This window comes from Candoia aspera, chromosome 1 (genome assembly GCF_035149785.1).
Source record: "Candoia aspera isolate rCanAsp1 chromosome 1, rCanAsp1.hap2, whole genome shotgun sequence".
Taxonomy (NCBI): domain Eukaryota; kingdom Metazoa; phylum Chordata; class Lepidosauria; order Squamata; family Boidae; genus Candoia; species Candoia aspera.
Genome location: NC_086153.1, coordinates 150314900 through 150331780, shown reverse-complemented (window position 1 = coordinate 150331780; position 16881 = coordinate 150314900). Strand labels below are relative to the sequence as shown.

The 16881-nt window shown below is 36.3% G+C and overlaps 1 protein-coding gene across 8 annotated transcripts in view; it reads right to left on the bottom strand.

Moving 5' to 3' along the window:
* The window catches only part of FBXW11 (F-box and WD repeat domain containing 11), a 91797-nt gene that overhangs the window by 64055 nt on the left and 10861 nt on the right, over window positions 1–16881 (bottom strand). For 2 of the 8 annotated variants that reach the window (XM_063315695.1, XM_063315702.1), the window contains exon 2: window positions 5844–5945. The exons of 2 other annotated variants lie outside the window; for them this stretch is intronic. In XM_063315695.1, coding sequence (XP_063171765.1) covers window positions 5844–5945 — 102 coding nt within the window. Of the gene's footprint in view, window positions 1–5843; window positions 5946–15810; window positions 15906–16881 lie in introns of those variants that run through there. 4 more of the 8 variants (XM_063315750.1, XM_063315760.1, XM_063315731.1 and 1 more) reach the window with 3 other exon arrangements.

Genomic DNA, 16881 nt, shown 5'->3' with positions numbered 1-16881 from the left:
TTGAATGGTATTTCTTCCCATATCAACCTCTGTATGTATTGAAATAACTGGATCAGTTCCTTCTCCAAATGCCTTCAGTAAAAGTATATAAAGAGACCATAAAACAGAAAGCTCTTTGTGTGGTGGTGTCTTAATTCTGAAATGCAGAATCAATTTGCCCAGCATCAAACTCTTTCTTGTGACACCAAATAAATGTTTTCATTTGACAGGCTTCTGAATGTGTTAACAACAGGGACGCGCACTGTTCAGATCCAAAGCAGGCAAAAGTGCTTCAGAACCAACATGGGCACCCTTGCTGTACTTGTCATCAGCTCCCTGAGCTGCTGGCAGGTACAGGAAGGGTGCCCGTACAGGATCTGGTGCCCATTTCTCTGCCAACAGGCCTGACATTCCTTATTAACAGAGATAACTTATAATCTACCTGGAAGATAACCATTAGAGAAAAAAACTGGCAGCCTATGACTTCGCTCAAGCGTGAGATATGACCCAGCAAAAAGAAAACAGAAGGAGAGGATCCTTGACACAGGATGGCAATGTATTAGCTTAGCACTAAGGCTACGTAAGTCTTGGAGACTGTCTCTTACCACCAAGCCAGCTGGTTATTGTCAATCTCTAATAACAATAGACACTGCAGAGCATTTGTTCTGGCTAGATTCAATGCATTCCCTTCAACAGCTACTGATGGTAAATATCAAAAAATTCCCTTCCACAAACGACTTTGCCCCTGTGACTCCCACTCCACAGAGAAGTTCAGCAAGTCATATTGTACTGTAATTTCTACCTGAACCTGCATGAGGTATTAATCCAGCCACCCATAAAGGAATTCCCAGGGAGAAGCAACCAATAGTATGTCTTCTATCTTTTAGCAGACCATGAAAGCACCATCGCCTATAATATTGCCGAATTCCGCCTTGCTGCTACAAGAGTGAGGCAACAAATACTGTCGAACAAAACTGCATTTCTTTGATACCTGTACAACTCTTTCCCCTCCCCTTCCTTTCCTCTTTAACTCATAAAGCTTATTTTAATTGCCATATGTAATGTACATTTTATGTATTTTATATGTATGTACACACACACACACACACACACGTGTTGGTCAAAGACCTAATAAAAGTTGACCTTACTTTACCATTGCCTCCTTTCTAGGGCTGAGAGGGAGGGACTGAGCCAAAGTCACCCGGCTGGTTTCATGCCTAAGGCAGGACTAGAACTCAGTTTCCCAGTTTCTAGCCCAATGCTTTAACCACAACACCAAACTGGCTTGCTTACAATGTATACTTTTCTACATTATACAACAGATTCATTTTACCCCCTCTAGGATATACTTTTTGTGAAGGACCAAAATATGTATTTAATTTCAATGGCCGACCTCCCATCTTTTAGTTAACAACCCTCCCTCAAACTCACAGGCATATAAGCAATAAATATTTTTTGAAAAACAAAGCTAACCAACTCCTAGGATTCTTCTCAGAGGCTGGTAATATCCATGTGGCAGCAGAACAAAGGGTGTAGCTGAGCCGGTTTTTATGATGGCTGTTCCCAGCCTTTCCCTATAGTAAACCAGCCCTCCAGGGCAACTAACAGCAGTTATAACTGCAGGAATATAACTGAGCTCTCAATAAATTATTTATGCCAGTTTTATTTTATTATTTTCTATCCTGCCTTTATTATTTTTTTTATAAATAACTCAAGGTGGCAAACATACCTAACATTCCTTCCTCCTCCTATTTTCCCCACAACAGCAACCCTGTGAGGTGAGTTGGGCTGAGAGAGAGGGACTGGCCCAAGGTCATCCAGCTGGCTTTCATGCCTCAGGCGGGACTAGAACCCACAGATTCCTGGTTTCTAGCCTGGAGCCTTAACCACTAGACCAAACTGGCTTTTTTTTCATTACCACATCACATGGAGATGAAAGTTTTAGTGAATTCTGCACCACAATCCTGAGGTGTCTCCTTCACAATTCAATTAAGAATATGTTAGACTTCATCTCCCATAATGTATAGCCACCAAGGGATTAAATTAGAGAACAGTAATATGTAGATTTAGGAGTAATGATCCCAAGTGGATTGGGCTTATCCTATCCATTTTTCACAACCCAAAGCTTCTGAAACATTTGAATTAGGCCCCTAACATTTGTTGGCTAGAACCATCAAAGTCCACCCACAATTTTTTTATTTTGGGGGGTACTGCGACTTGTTTTTCAAAGACATTACCCTCATTACCCCAGAAATGTAGCACACCCATTTAAAATGTCATCATCTATTTCTGAAGTAATGAACCCTGTCTGACATTATTTGCCCAATCATTTATATTGAAGGGATTCTGGTGTAAATAGTTTGGTTTGAATTTTATTTATGTAAATGTTTTGGTGTTATTTGAAAGTGCTGGCCATTTTAAATTTCTCATTCTACAGTTCATTTGTGTTTAAATACAGACATACAAAGAAGGTCGGGAAGCCTTCTTTACTATGCCAAAGAAAGAAACTGTCAACATGTTTTTTAAAAAAACTGATATTATTCTCAGACTGATTAATCACAGAGTCACATTTGTTATGAAGTTATTCATGTTTGCTTCTGCCAATATGTCATGTGAATGCGCAGATAGTACAGTGATGAAAACTAAAGTTTAGCCACAAAATTAAGAAGGATAAATAAATCATTTATAAGCAAAACTGGGTACAGTATGGAAAATAGCTTTCGTGCATATATTTTCACCCTGCCAAGTCGATTTTGTGTTTGCTATCCACAGCATTCCAAGCATGATATCACACTTGCACTGATTAACTATACACATTTCAAGAACAGCCTCATGCAGTATTTAGTAGTGGTCAAGGATGGACTTTCCCCACTGGAAGAATCTACAATGTATACTCCAACATACAGAGTAGTTTTATATAGTTTCTGACCATTAGGAATTTTGACAGTCAAGGAAACCATGCACATGGGAACTCTTCATTACACCGTAATTCCCTCCACCACCCAAATAAAACTTTTCCTGCTGAATAATTTAACAATTCTGATGTTTGATAGGTTGGGTCGCATACTTAAGCTGCCTCTTCATCCACTCTTTTGCCCAAAATTTACATATGTGGGTGTGGGAACACTACTGCTGGTATATTTATTTAAAATTATTTCTAGTGCTGATAAGATAGATTAGCCTTTACAAACTGACAAATAATCATGTGGGGTTGGAATTCTAGAAGTTATATTCCCATTTGGAGGATACCGCACTGGGGAAGACTAGGATAGTCTACAGCACAGAGCTTTCAGAGGAAAAAAGGGATTTTGAAAATTAGATGGAGATACTTTCGAAGAGCAGAGCTCTCAGTCTGATTTTCAATAATTCTTCCTCTTCTCTTAGCCCCATCCCAGGACCACAGATTATCCATTCAGGAGAATCCTCCAACTATCTGCATAATATTTTCAGGTCCACTTCAACTAGTTATATTGCACATGCCTAAATCTGGATATAAGCTTGTTGTCTTGGGGTACATTCAAAGTATGATACTACAATCATATCATTTACATCTAATATACAGTATAAATTAGTAATGTACCAGAGATGGATAATGGGCATTTCCATAAGGCTTATGATATAACTGACTACACTGACACACTATAGCAATGAAAGCAAAATGATGCAAACTTTTTAAAAAACTGTTTTAACGTACCTTTCAAGATTGTTGAAAAACAGAGTTTAGTTTTAGTTTAGAAGCAAGAACAATATAGAAAGAAGTATTAGGGCATTATACAAGGGCACTTTACAAAGTCCACTGACCAAGCGAAGCACCCTTCTTTGAAGTTTTAAAGTCTCTGAAGTGTTAAAGTACCTGCATCTTTTGGAAAGTTCATATAGTTCCTTCAAAGTTGCTCCCTGGCTGTCTGCACACATGTGTGCACATCTCTGTGTGTTTATATACACAGCCTGACCCCAGTGGAAATGTTGCCATGTATGCACACAAAGATAACTGAGGACAGCCTTTAAGGCAGCTCTATGAATCTTCCAGAGGACATTGCTGCTTTAACATTTCAGGGAGAGAAGCACCAATTTCAAATGCTATTCACAGCCCTAGGGAAGGAATATATTTGTGAATACTTGGCATATCCAAGGATAGTTCCTCTCATGCAAGAGAACTTCCCATCATCCTTCTCCAGCATGTACCTTGAATATGTATAGTCTCCCAGCCCACCCAGAGGAGAATTTAGGTTTGCATGTCATGTTGGGGATTGAAAAGCTGCTTAACTTAACAACGCAAGCCAGAAGGATGATATCAAGAATTATTATAACCAGAGGGCCCATTTAATAAATTGTATTTATTACAACATTCAGGATGAACTGCTAATATGCATTCTTTCAGATGAGAATGGACAGTTTGATAAGGATGCACGTAAAGCCACAGAAGAAAATGAGTACTAATTGAGTGGGTTTGCTTTGCTTAAGAATAGAATTACAAATACCTGCATGCAATTAAAATGACAAGACAGAAGAACGTATACTCCTGTTATTACTAGTCTCCTCATTATCTGCAGAAAACGGGTACAGCCAGCACAGAGAATTTCAGGTTTACCTTATAAATCACATCCCATTCTTTTCTGAAAACTCCAAGGAGTTATTTTCAGAGGACTTCAGGGAAATAATTTTTGAGAATTGTCGGGATAACTATTCTCTTCAGTAATGAAGAGGAAGGAGTTCTTCCTCAAATTTAAGCATGAGTATAGGCTCCATTCGTCAACTCATGGTCAATTTTCAAGATTCACAATATCTTTACCTACCGAAATAAGGTACAGTTCTTTTGCACATCATGGAAAGACTGATTCAATCAGTGCAATGAAACCTCAACAAATGAGATCTATGAAATTCATAGCTGATAATGCTTACTAGACATATTTTAAAATGGCCCATTATTACATAAAATGATCAAGCATTTTCAGTTCTTTGCAGAATTGTTTAATATAGATCAACCATGGATGATGTAATGAATCTTGGTTTCAATTTATAGATACATGTATGTCTGTAAATTCACATTTTTTGTTTTTGTTTCTTTTTCAGCTTTCCCTTCTTTTGTAATTCTATGTATTTTTCTTTGTTTTTTGTATCTAGTTAATTTAAACAAATTCATTTCTATGCCCCCCTATCATTAATTCCACTGATAAAACTATGTGTATGAATTGTCAAGTCTCTGTATAAGAATACAGATTTTACTAATTCAGCTCTTTTTATAAATACCCTATATAAACCTTAATTTGCGACTTAAAGGAAAATATCTAATAATTCTGTTATTTGTACATATTTTTACTTAATTAAAAACCTTTTCTTATTTTAAAGAAATTCAGGCCACTGAAGCAGATTTCATGTTATCATTATTTAAATGATTTAACATTCATAAGAAACAGCCACTTATTCCTTTTCTTTAAATATTAAAATACATATTTTCAGGAATATTTAGTGTGAACATTTGAGAGCATGTTGTCAAAAGCAGTATATATTAAATTTATTTATAGAAATAATTACCTGCTTATTTATATGTAAGGGTTTTGATACTACCTTCCATCCACTGTTCCAATAATTGCGGCATGTAACACACAGAATGAACACAAGCAACATGCATTCTTCATTTGCATTGAAGAAACAGGTAGAGCAAAATGCTTACCTTTTTCAGTTAAGAATAAGCTGTGTATCATACAGAGCCCTCTTAAGGAAGACTCCTCCCACATAAACTAATGAGGATCATACAGAAAACATTCAGGAGACTTAATACGATTTAAATTGAATCCAGAGAGATTTTAACAATGACCACAGCATACGCATAACACATTTACAACAAGAAAGAAGAAAGGCACCTGGAGACATCTGACACTGGGCATGCTCTGCAGGCATCTCAGTGCGCACATGCTCTCTACCAGGTTGGAGCAGCCTAGCCACAAAGACCTTGGCACAGAACACTGCAGGATGACAAAAAGGAAGGAAGAGAAGAAGCAGTTAGAGGCCACAAGTTACTGAACGCAGGTAACTTATTAGTATGTTAAAATGCATACAAAATTAGCCAATAGTATGCAACTGGCAACATTAAATCCCAGACTGTCAAAAGGCCCAAGCCATAGAACGCTGCTACTGTATTAGCAGTACTGTATGGGTTTCCTAAAGACAACATGTGTGCAGCGATAAGCAGCAGGTCTCCTTAATTATGTTTCCAGTCTAACTTTGATCAAGGGTTTTACCTAGTCTATACTGAACTTTTACTACATCTGAAATTAAGGTGATACTAGAGAAGACTATTTTAAATTTGGCCTTCTTCCCAAAACAAGTTGCCTGTTATACCTGCTTTTTAAACCACCTCCGTTTCAAAAAGCAGGTTTTTGTGCTAATGCAAGTTGCAGCTTGAGTAGCATAAACCAAAAGCTGCTTTGCAAATGATGAGGAAAGCAATTCCCTGGGGCCATGGCCAAAAATGATACAGCTGTAATGTTCAGACACACAGCTGAAGTCAAAACTTACTGAAGAGAATCCTCTACAATGCATGCAGACATGTGCACCCAAAATAGGATTAATTTCTAGGATTCCCCTGAGGCACATACCAAACTGCATGAAACAAAGGAAATCACTTCTGATTCTGATTATGGAAGCAGTTTTTTTTTCAGTGGAAGGACTTAACTAAAATACATCTATTTCCTTTTCAATATCAACCCCCAGTTCAGTTCCCATACAAGTCCTAGAACTTGAATTTAAAGGGAGATTGATGGTTTGTTACTGGTAGGAAAACTGTTAGAAAAAAAGAACATCTTGGCTGTATACAGGAAATAGATACCAACATATGAATATAACTAATATAATAATAAAATATAATATTTAAAAGTTCCATAAAATTATTTATATATTAAAGCAATGAAGGATGCAGTACACATGCAGCAGACTCCAAGTTTCAAGATCAAAATGAGAGAGCATTAATATCAATGTTTTCCAAGGGCTTTTCTACTATATTTATAGACAGGGCTAGAAAACATCAAGAAATCTGGTCACACTGGTTCTTAAATCTACATTTCCAAACTTTTTAAAATGGAAATTATCATAATGACTAAAGTTGTGTTGAGAAGAGTTTCACTGAACTCTTTTAGCTATGAAAGCCTTGTTAGTCAGTGTACAAAATACTAGTGAATCAGGCCAATGATTTAATTCAGCATAAAGAAATCGTAGAGGGTTGAATTAAAACTTGTTCTTCTACAGGTAGCACTGCTTTAGTACATAAAAGGAAGCAAAAGGTGTCCATTTAGGACTGGGGGTAGGGGGAATATTTGCTGATTTCTCCTTTCCTCTGTAGTGCCACTTAAAACAGCTTATTTCAGAAGGTCTCCCAAATCTTCATAGTAGGTTTGGCTGGGGGGTGGGGGGACATGGGGAGAATGCAGGTTGCAGAAGAATTGACTGAAATAGCATTCCCTTTTTCCAGTAGACATCTGGCAGTCTGGATCCAATTCAATACTTTTATATACACATATAATAACATAATACTATCACAATCTATAGGAATGCTTGTTTTTGAAAATACCAGGTTAAATGGAGTGTATCTTAATCTAAGGCCAAATATCTGTGCTGTCACACAGACTTTCAGTTGCTACCATGTGCTTATTATACATATTATCTAAATAGTCAAGAAGAGAGCACAAACTCTCTTCTTTAAATCCCAGCCCACCTTCAGTTCTGTCCTCAATAAAGAAACAGGGATCAAAAGAAATCAAATATCCGCCCTTAAAGAGCTGCAACCAAAACAGAATAATCTAATTGCACAAAAAATTCTAGTTTATCCAGATAACTTGATACATATCTATTTTTAATTACTTTTTAAAATATTCCAGATAATTAACTTTGAAAAAGTTCAAACCTTCTTAAATAAGGCAGTGCCACTCACCCACTAGTCCAGTCTTCCCCAAATTGCTATCCTTGTTGTATTAAACTAAAATTCCTTCCATCCACAGCTGGAGTATCAAGACTGTAATTGTGTCCAACATTTCTGGAGGATACCAAGTTGGTGAAGGCTGCACCAATCCTTCCAGATCACAATGGGCCCCAAAACAAAGGTAACACTTGCACGGATGTCAAGGCACTGCAGCCAGACCAAATACTTGCAATGGAAAGGAAGAAGGAAGCCATACCACCTTTGCTAGTGTTAACTGCCAATCTGACCTAGAAGAAAATTTCAGATCCAAATATGGCAGCCAGCTAGCACATATATATGTATTTATTTGTTGGTAAATGGTGAATACATCCTCCCTTTGTAACACTGAAGTGTTCTTGTAAGCACTTTAAGCATTGTTGGTGAAAAAATCTTTAAAAAGAAGACAATGCTACAGTAATGTGGAAGAAAAATGAGAGAGCTTACTTTTTAGTAAATTTGTGCTGGATGATAGGAACCAAAAATACTAAAGGAGACATGGATATGAACAAAAGCAGCAAGCCAACCTCTAAAAAATTAAGCAGCATTTGTAAGTGCCACAATTTAAGGAACTTGTGAACTTTGTGTACTCCTGGTTATGGTATTCCCTCACCTTTTGTAGAAGGAAAGTCCTCCCCCCTCAACCTGTACTTAGTATCACCACAGTTTATAGTAAGCTCCATAGGGAGGAGATGGCAATACACCTCTGGACACAGAAGTTCTAGAATCAATCTCCCCCCTCCCTCCCCTTTTTTTGGCTGTTCCTCTACTCAAGCAAATTTGATCCCATTTTGTTCAGTTTTTACAGAGTTATCCTGCTGATGGATAGACAGATGGACGAAGCCTTGACTCCCTTTATATAGTTTCTTTCCAATATTCTACTGGGTAGGAAAGACTCTAAAGGAATATGTGCATTCACATTACTGGAAAGACTTAGGAGCAATGCATCTAAAACTTAGTAATATGCTAGGAGTTATTTATTGACCCAACAGCCTTTTTCCTTTCCAATAATTTGCAAAATACCTGAACTGTCAATACACAAGACATCCATTCCTGCAGATACTGACATTTTATTTTGTTACATCGGCACTGTCTTAACAAACGTAAGAACCTAAGAAAAAAATACCAGGCCAAAGACTTAGCTAGTCATACTTTCCATTCCCAATCTAACACTAGACTGGGAAATTTACAAACATGTATTAATATTGAGAAGATAGTATGTTAAGTACATCCTTCTCTCTGTCAGGAAACTCTCAATATTGGGCTTTATACCATGTCTAAATCTGCCTGACCTCTTTTTCTATGCCAAGATTTTATAAGCTTTTATAATTCCTCACTAATTTATATTTTATTTTATATTTAAGACTTCCCAATTGTTATATTATTTCCATGCCAGATGACTGCTTCAGATTTTTGGTTGTTTTGGTAGCAATTTTCTGTCACCCCTCTAGCTTTATAACAAAATTCAATGTTTCAAGTATTGTAGCTTAATCTTCAGTTCTTTCCTAGAAGACCCCATCTATATGCTACTAAAACTCTCATGTAACCTTTAACTGGGCAAAATGGTGTGTCATAGGCCAACAATGTTTGAATCAAGGTACCTCAAATGGGATAACTTACAGAATGCATCCAAAATCCAGGACCATGACTCCTACGAAACTGAAATCTGGCAGATTTTATAAAACATTTTATCACATAAAAATGATCATAAAGCATTATATAACGTAATACAAAATGTCATAAAAACGTTTCCTGTGGTCAACTCCCAATGTTTGGCTGTGCCAAACAGTTCAATATGAATGACATGGGCTATTTTCAAGGCAGATACATCTCTGAATGTCTCCCTGAATTTTTAAGAACTTTTCCAGTGAAGGCAGTACATTAGAAGCTCTGCCACTGTTGAAGGAATCTGGTAAGGAAATCTCTCTGAAACAACAACCCAATGGGTCACAGGTTGTCTACTACAGTATGAAAGTTATGTTTTTCCCAGGAGCTGCACAATGAGCAAATATTTAGCTATCCATCTCACCTTCCAAGATCCCTTAATGAATTAGCAGTTGATAACTTAAGACTACATAAGTGTTTGTACCTGCATGAGTGTGGGCATATGTGCACACATTTTTGCCCAAATGTGCTGATAATTAAATGCATTTGCCATTTTAATCTCAATCCCCCAGCCTGGAGAAATCCTGAAATTACCCACAGTCCTTTTGTTTTAATTTATTTTTATAAATAATTCAAGGCAGCAAACATATCTAGTACTCCTTCCTCCTCCTATTTTCCCCACAACAACCCTGTGAGGTGAGTTGGGCTGAGATAGGATGACTGGCCTGAAGTCGCCCAGCCGGCTTTCATGCCTAAGGCAGGACTAGAACTCACAGTCTCCTGGTTTCTAGCCTGGCACCTTAACCACTAGACCAAACTGGCTCTTTTGATTAGAAACAAAACAGAAATAATATATTTACAGTTCCAAAGGCTTAAAATGTCTAATAAAATAAAAATAAATTCCTCTAATTTCCAAAAACACAACTCCTGCAAATTCTTAGCTTCACCTACCTATGTGACAACACTTCGTCATCATCACCATGCCCACACAAAAAAATATCACCCTGGCTACCAAAAATTTATCACTCTTGATGTAACAGATCATATATCCACATTCTTTGCTGAAAGCAATATACTATGTCTATTTTTCTAAGCCAGAACACCAAAATGCCTCTATAGCAGTGTTTGACAGCCTTGGCAGCTTGAAGATGTGTGGACTTCAACTCGCAGAATGCTGGCTGGGGAATTCTGGGAGTCTATACTTCTTCAAGCTGCCACGGTTGAGAAACGCCGTTCTATACTATTAGGCTACAGCAGTCAAACTATGGTATCTATACTACAAAAGAAGTTTTGTGTCCTCTGGTATACAATAACGTGTATAGCTTCTTTCACTTTAGCCAGCCAAATACAATGGTTAAATATAACTACAGTTAATAGGAACAAGCCAATTTTAAGCCATATACCACAGGTTTGGGCTCAGTAAACCTGATAAACTAGTTAATTTAAATGGAAGGTTCTGATCCACATGTGAGCCAAGGTATGGCTATAACTATACTTGTAATGCTAAACTGTGGCTTGATGTTATATCCAAATGCAGCTACTTTTCCTTTCCTTTTACATACTTATGTCATTAAATTTTAAAAGGCAGTTATACCTGCTGCCACAAATAGTTCAATATGAAATGTTTTAGGCTATTTCCCTCAGAAAGCATTTTAAGCAGTATATTTCAATATCTGTCTTATGCTTAGCTTCCAGTGTGAAAAAGCCAAGCATATCTATCAATTTTAAAGTGTACTTAGACAACGAGAAACATAACATAAAGCCAACAATGTACTTTATTCTATTTTCAGTTTTCATCTAATCCACACTTTTGCAACATGGATGTTGTAGACAGAGAGCTGTGTTAGTCTATGGTAGCCAGAAATTGGGTGTCTGGTAGCACCTTTTTTGACTGACAAATGTTATAAAAAAGGCATAAGCTTTTGTGAACTGGAGCTCCCTTCATCATATGCACAGAGTGATTTGAGAAGAGGCAAAGGGAGGGAAGAAAGGGTAGTTTTGCAGATGCAGGTGACATGTGAGATAGATTACAAATACCACATCAATTAGCAATTGTAATGTGTTAAAAACCCATCATGTTTGTTAAGACCTTCTAAAACCTTTTGATATATGTGAGTATACCAGTCTGTCACTTTATGATGCTGCTGCAATTTCTTTATTTTAAAATGGCAACCTTGAAATCCATACTTGGGAGATTAAAATGCTCTTTGTCCTTGCTTTGTCTCTTGATGTCAAACTTGTGTCCATTAACTCTTACAATTCCTCTAATTTCTACTCAGTATCACTTCCCACTGAGCAACTGTAATGTAGTCTAGCTTCCTTTAGTATAAAAACACCAGGTCTCACTGACAAAGAGATCCTTGGCTGGGTTCATAAATCAGATTAAGCTATAATATGTTTGGTTTCAGCTTGGTTTAGTGTAATTCATGATTGTCAGTAATTCAGCAATTACTGAATTACAATTCGGCGTAATTCAGCAATTGTCAGTATCCATAATTTGTATTTATTTATTCAATTTTAAACAGCCATAATTATGCAATGTATTACTTAAGCTTGTGAGAACCCAAGTTATTTGTTCAATGAATCAAACTTAAAACAAACCACAGTGGCACATATGTGAACCTAGCCACCGGGATTCCAGCCCTTAGTTTGCAGTTTTTAATCCACCCCATAGCTATATTCCAACCAAAAGAGTATGAGTATCGTCCCTTTGTCTAACTAAATCAGGTTTTCTCACCTCCTCTGGGATCCAATGGCACAACTGGGATCCATTTGTTTAAGATTTCACCAATAACTCTCCTCTATCAGCTTCTTTGAAATACCATTCATTGTTCTTCCCACCTGATATTTCCCCTACTCAGTGCTTTTCTCCAAGCTAAACTTATTTTCAATATAACAGCTTGTCTGAACAAAATAGCTAACGTAGATAAACCGCACTGATGCAGTTATGGGAAAATCTAGCCATATGTGTGTACATACACACAAGCTCTCATGAACACCTTTGACTCTGATGGTCAGCTCTCAAACACTAAGCTACAGTAAGATTTGTAGATTTTGGCTGAATTTCTTGTGTGCTATCTAGATATAGACTGGATAAATCAGCATTTCAGGAGAGTCAGCCTCCAAGATTTGATTTCCAATAGGGCCAAGAAGGCAACAATAATAATCTTAGGTAATTTGATTTTGAAAAAGGTACATGAAAAAGGGCAAGGGAACAGTAAATTCAGTATTATCAAGGATTAGAATGCAAGGAGTCCTGCTCTCAATACCAATTATTCATATAGGATTTTCCTTACAATAAAAGTCAATTGATGGAATACTACTCTTAGTATTTCAATGGCTTGAAGAAGGCATCCATACAAGTGATGGTATACCCAAAGTTCATAGCAGAGACTGACCAGAGATTCACATCTTTGTGACTTCAGAACTGGGCTGTCAACCATTATTCCTAGTTGCAATCTGATACTTAATATAATTATTATATTATCTATAATTATATAATAATTATATAATAATTATATAATTATTATGGAATTTAGACCATTAATTTCAAATGCTATGCTTAAAACATCTGACCTAATTTGAGGATTTTTTTTTCATATCCTCTACTACAGTGTTTCTTAAACTTTTTCCTCTCAGGACCCCTTCCCACTTTAAAAAATTATGGAGGACCCCAAAAGAACTTTTCTTTGTATGGATTATATTTATTGATAATTACCATATTAAAAATAAAAATTGATGCCTTCGTTGCTGCTATCGCTTCTCATGGTTGCTTGATGGGATTTTGATATTGTATTATTTTTCAACATAGTCTGGCAAACAATTTTGATTTCTCAGACACCTGAGAGAAACACTGCTCTCCTGAAAGTATAAACATGGTTTGGGCAATTTTGGTTGGTTTTAATAGATCCAGTTATGAGGTATTATTTTTAAATAATAAACCAGGATGAATGAATGAATGTGTATGTATGTATGTATGTATGTGTGTATGTATGTGTGTATGTATGTGTGTATGTATGTGTGTGTGTATATATATATATATATATATATGAATGAATGAATGAATGATGTACATTCACCATTCATTAAACTTTAAAGTTTATCTATCTACAAAGGAAAGGTAACTGGTAACTTTAAGGCAGACTTCTGGTTTATTAACACACAAAAATAAATCACGGATGCAGCCATTTTTTCTGGAAACATATTTGGGCATTATAGTAAATACTTTGTTCTGAGCACTAAAAGTTAGAAAACAAATCTTTTTCTGGGAATATATATCTAGAAAAATTCTAGCACCTAACACATTATAAACATTAACAGGAAAAGGACATTTAATTTCTACAATGAGAAGTAATAGTCAAATCCCAAAGCAATTCTATAAATATATTTTTTAAAAAAGAAAAAGACCTATATAATCCCATGTTGTGCTTTCCCATTTCTTTTTACAGAGCAGCCCTAAAGGGCCTCAGCACAAATAAGCAATTCTACTTGGTGCTAAGGAAGGTAATAATTTGAGAGTGATGGCATGAATGCTTCAAATATTCCTAGGCACCATCATTATGCCCTTAAAGTGCCACATCAGCACTGAGAAATCTTCCCAACTCTGCCTTGTTCAGTTTTCCCTTTTTCAAAAAGAAAAGCCTACATTTTAGATTCATCAATGTTCTTAAATTTCAACCAGAGATCAACAGAAAAGCCATGTGCTGTACAAAGATCAGTAATGGGGAATGTTTTATGAACAAAAAGGATTTTCTTCATTGTTTATACTATGTAGCTAATCCAGAGTTGATCCTTGTAAAATACTTTCAATACAAGTAGCAGTTTTGCCTGCAAGCAGAATGACATCATAAGTAAAACTTCTAAAAGATGTAATCGAGTTAGCCCATTGAAGCAAAAGCAACTTTCATTTTTAAACAAAGAAATGGGCCATCTTTCTTATATATCAGAGCTCACAACTTTTCCTTTATACTGTCTACTACATGATTATCACATAAGGACACTAACTGTGGACACTGAGATGTACTTGATCCTCCCCCACTGATAAGAGTTGATTATTACTAGTACCCTAAACTTATTTTTTTTAAAAAGAATCTATTTTCAATAACTAAAACATAATGAGATCATCAATCTATATTAGATTAAAGTATTCCTTACTGAAATCCTAAGATTATCATAATGCCAAAATTTCATGAACATTCAAACAAGAAAAGCAATTTTTCAAAGATTCAGCCATTAAACAACTGCTCAGACCATGGACTATCTGCAATGCCCTGCATATCCATACACCAGATGTATTATAAAATTAATCTGTATTCAGATTTACAAACTTGAGCATTTTCATTTTTCACAAACAGGTCCAGATTTTGAATGGGGAACTACTGGTGAACATAACAACAATAGAATTACAGTGGAAAAATGTTTCAAGAGAGCAGGATAAAGTTAAAATGTTATGGGCTATGAATTTTGAGGAGTTTTTGCAAGCCTGTAAACCAAGTTTTCCCTCACTTTCTTCAGCTCCCACAGAATCATGCAACACTCACTTGCAATTAATTTACATTCATATAAAATTACTTATTCAGCTGCTTCCACCAGGAAATAAAGATGTACAAGAACACGTATTATGAACATTAAGTTTTTAAATGTTCTTTTGGCTGCAGTTCTAAATGTATTTACTGAGACATAATCACTGAAAACAATAGTATTTTCTTTTGAATAAATATGCATAGGCCTCTTGTTTAAAAGAGTCTGGTTCTCAAATAAACTAGTCTGTTCTCCTCTAAAACATAATGGGTTTATATAACACAAAGAGAAAAAAACCCAAAGGCACTACATTGTGGCTGAGGTATATGTGAACCAGACCTTTATATAGTAATTTACTTGATACAGTCAAATTTCAAAATAAAGATGATCTACATCAGCTAACTTATGAAAGTCAAGAACAACCACTATTGGCTGGTGAAACCATTCAAAGCCGTAACTTTCAAGTTACTATAAAACTCAGCTCAGCCTTCACACTACAAAGCCATAAACTAGACCTTTCTGCCAATTTTCCTTTGACCATTTAAGAAGAAAGCCATATATTTTACTCAGAACCCACAAATGATTTTTCATTCACCAGGAGATACGTTAACTGATAAATTCTACCCATGTGGAAGTATACTGGAAACACCTGTCATCATTTAAGTTTTAATGTTTGGAGAACTTTATGCAGCAGAAAATTTTTGATTAACCAAACAAGACATTTGCGACACTATTTAGTACAGGGAATTTCTTACCTGAAACTTTGTTTCTGTGCTTCAGATCCACCAATCCAGAATGAATGGGAAATCGAATGGGTTTTCCTTTTCACACTTGTCTGTCAAAAAAGAGCAGCCAATCATCTTCAGCTTGGTGTATCTACTTCTTTTCTTGAACGAAATCCCAATATGCACACCTAATGCTGTCAGAAAGACAAGGAAACCTGTACAGCTAGCAGGGTTCCAGTAGTCATTAGATCAGATGAAACACCGGATTGGTGGATCTAAGACAAGAAACTAAATTAAAGACAAGAAATCGCATTTTCCCATACCTGAGTCAACCAATCCAGAGCAAATGATTTTGTTTTTTCACCATCCACATAAACTGAAACAAACAGCTAACATATTCCCAACATTTGTTCCAGCCTGGTACAATAAACACATTTAGTACTATTTCTGAGGTTAAAAATATACATATAACTCTTCAAACTACCAGATGGCAATGTAGTAGTGTAGCTATTATAGCAGACCTGTAGAACATACCCAGGATTCAAAGAGTTAACTTGAATGTGATCAGAAAGATTTTTTACTGCTTTCCTTTGAAGAAACTCCCTCAGGTTCAAAAGAGATCTGCTACAATTGAAAAAGCCAAGGAGGGAAGATGCTGCTCCTTGGACTCATGAAACTAATTACTCAGTTCCCTGGATTATAATCTGTATTCAGATGGGGTGGTGGTGGTTGTGTCAAAATCATCCAGCATATCATTCTCAAATGGTACAGAAGACATTTAACCCCCATGTGATATAAAGGAAAGCCTTAAAAAAAACCCTCTTATTTAAACCAGGATTGGACAGTAGATAGAATTGGGATCTTCTGGTAAATGTTTACGTAATTTACAGTAAGTTACACAGCAGGAGTTACTCTTCTGTACACCATAGTTAAGCCGGGACTGAGCCCCTAGCTGTCCTCCTGATCATCTGGTGGGTCACAAATGGCCATATACTGATGCAGAGATATCACTGAAAACAGTGCAGCTGTGTATTTTGTCTTTTTTTTTAACCCTCTTTTGGTATTTTTAAAGGCTGAAATAGCAAGTCACCTTTCTGTACT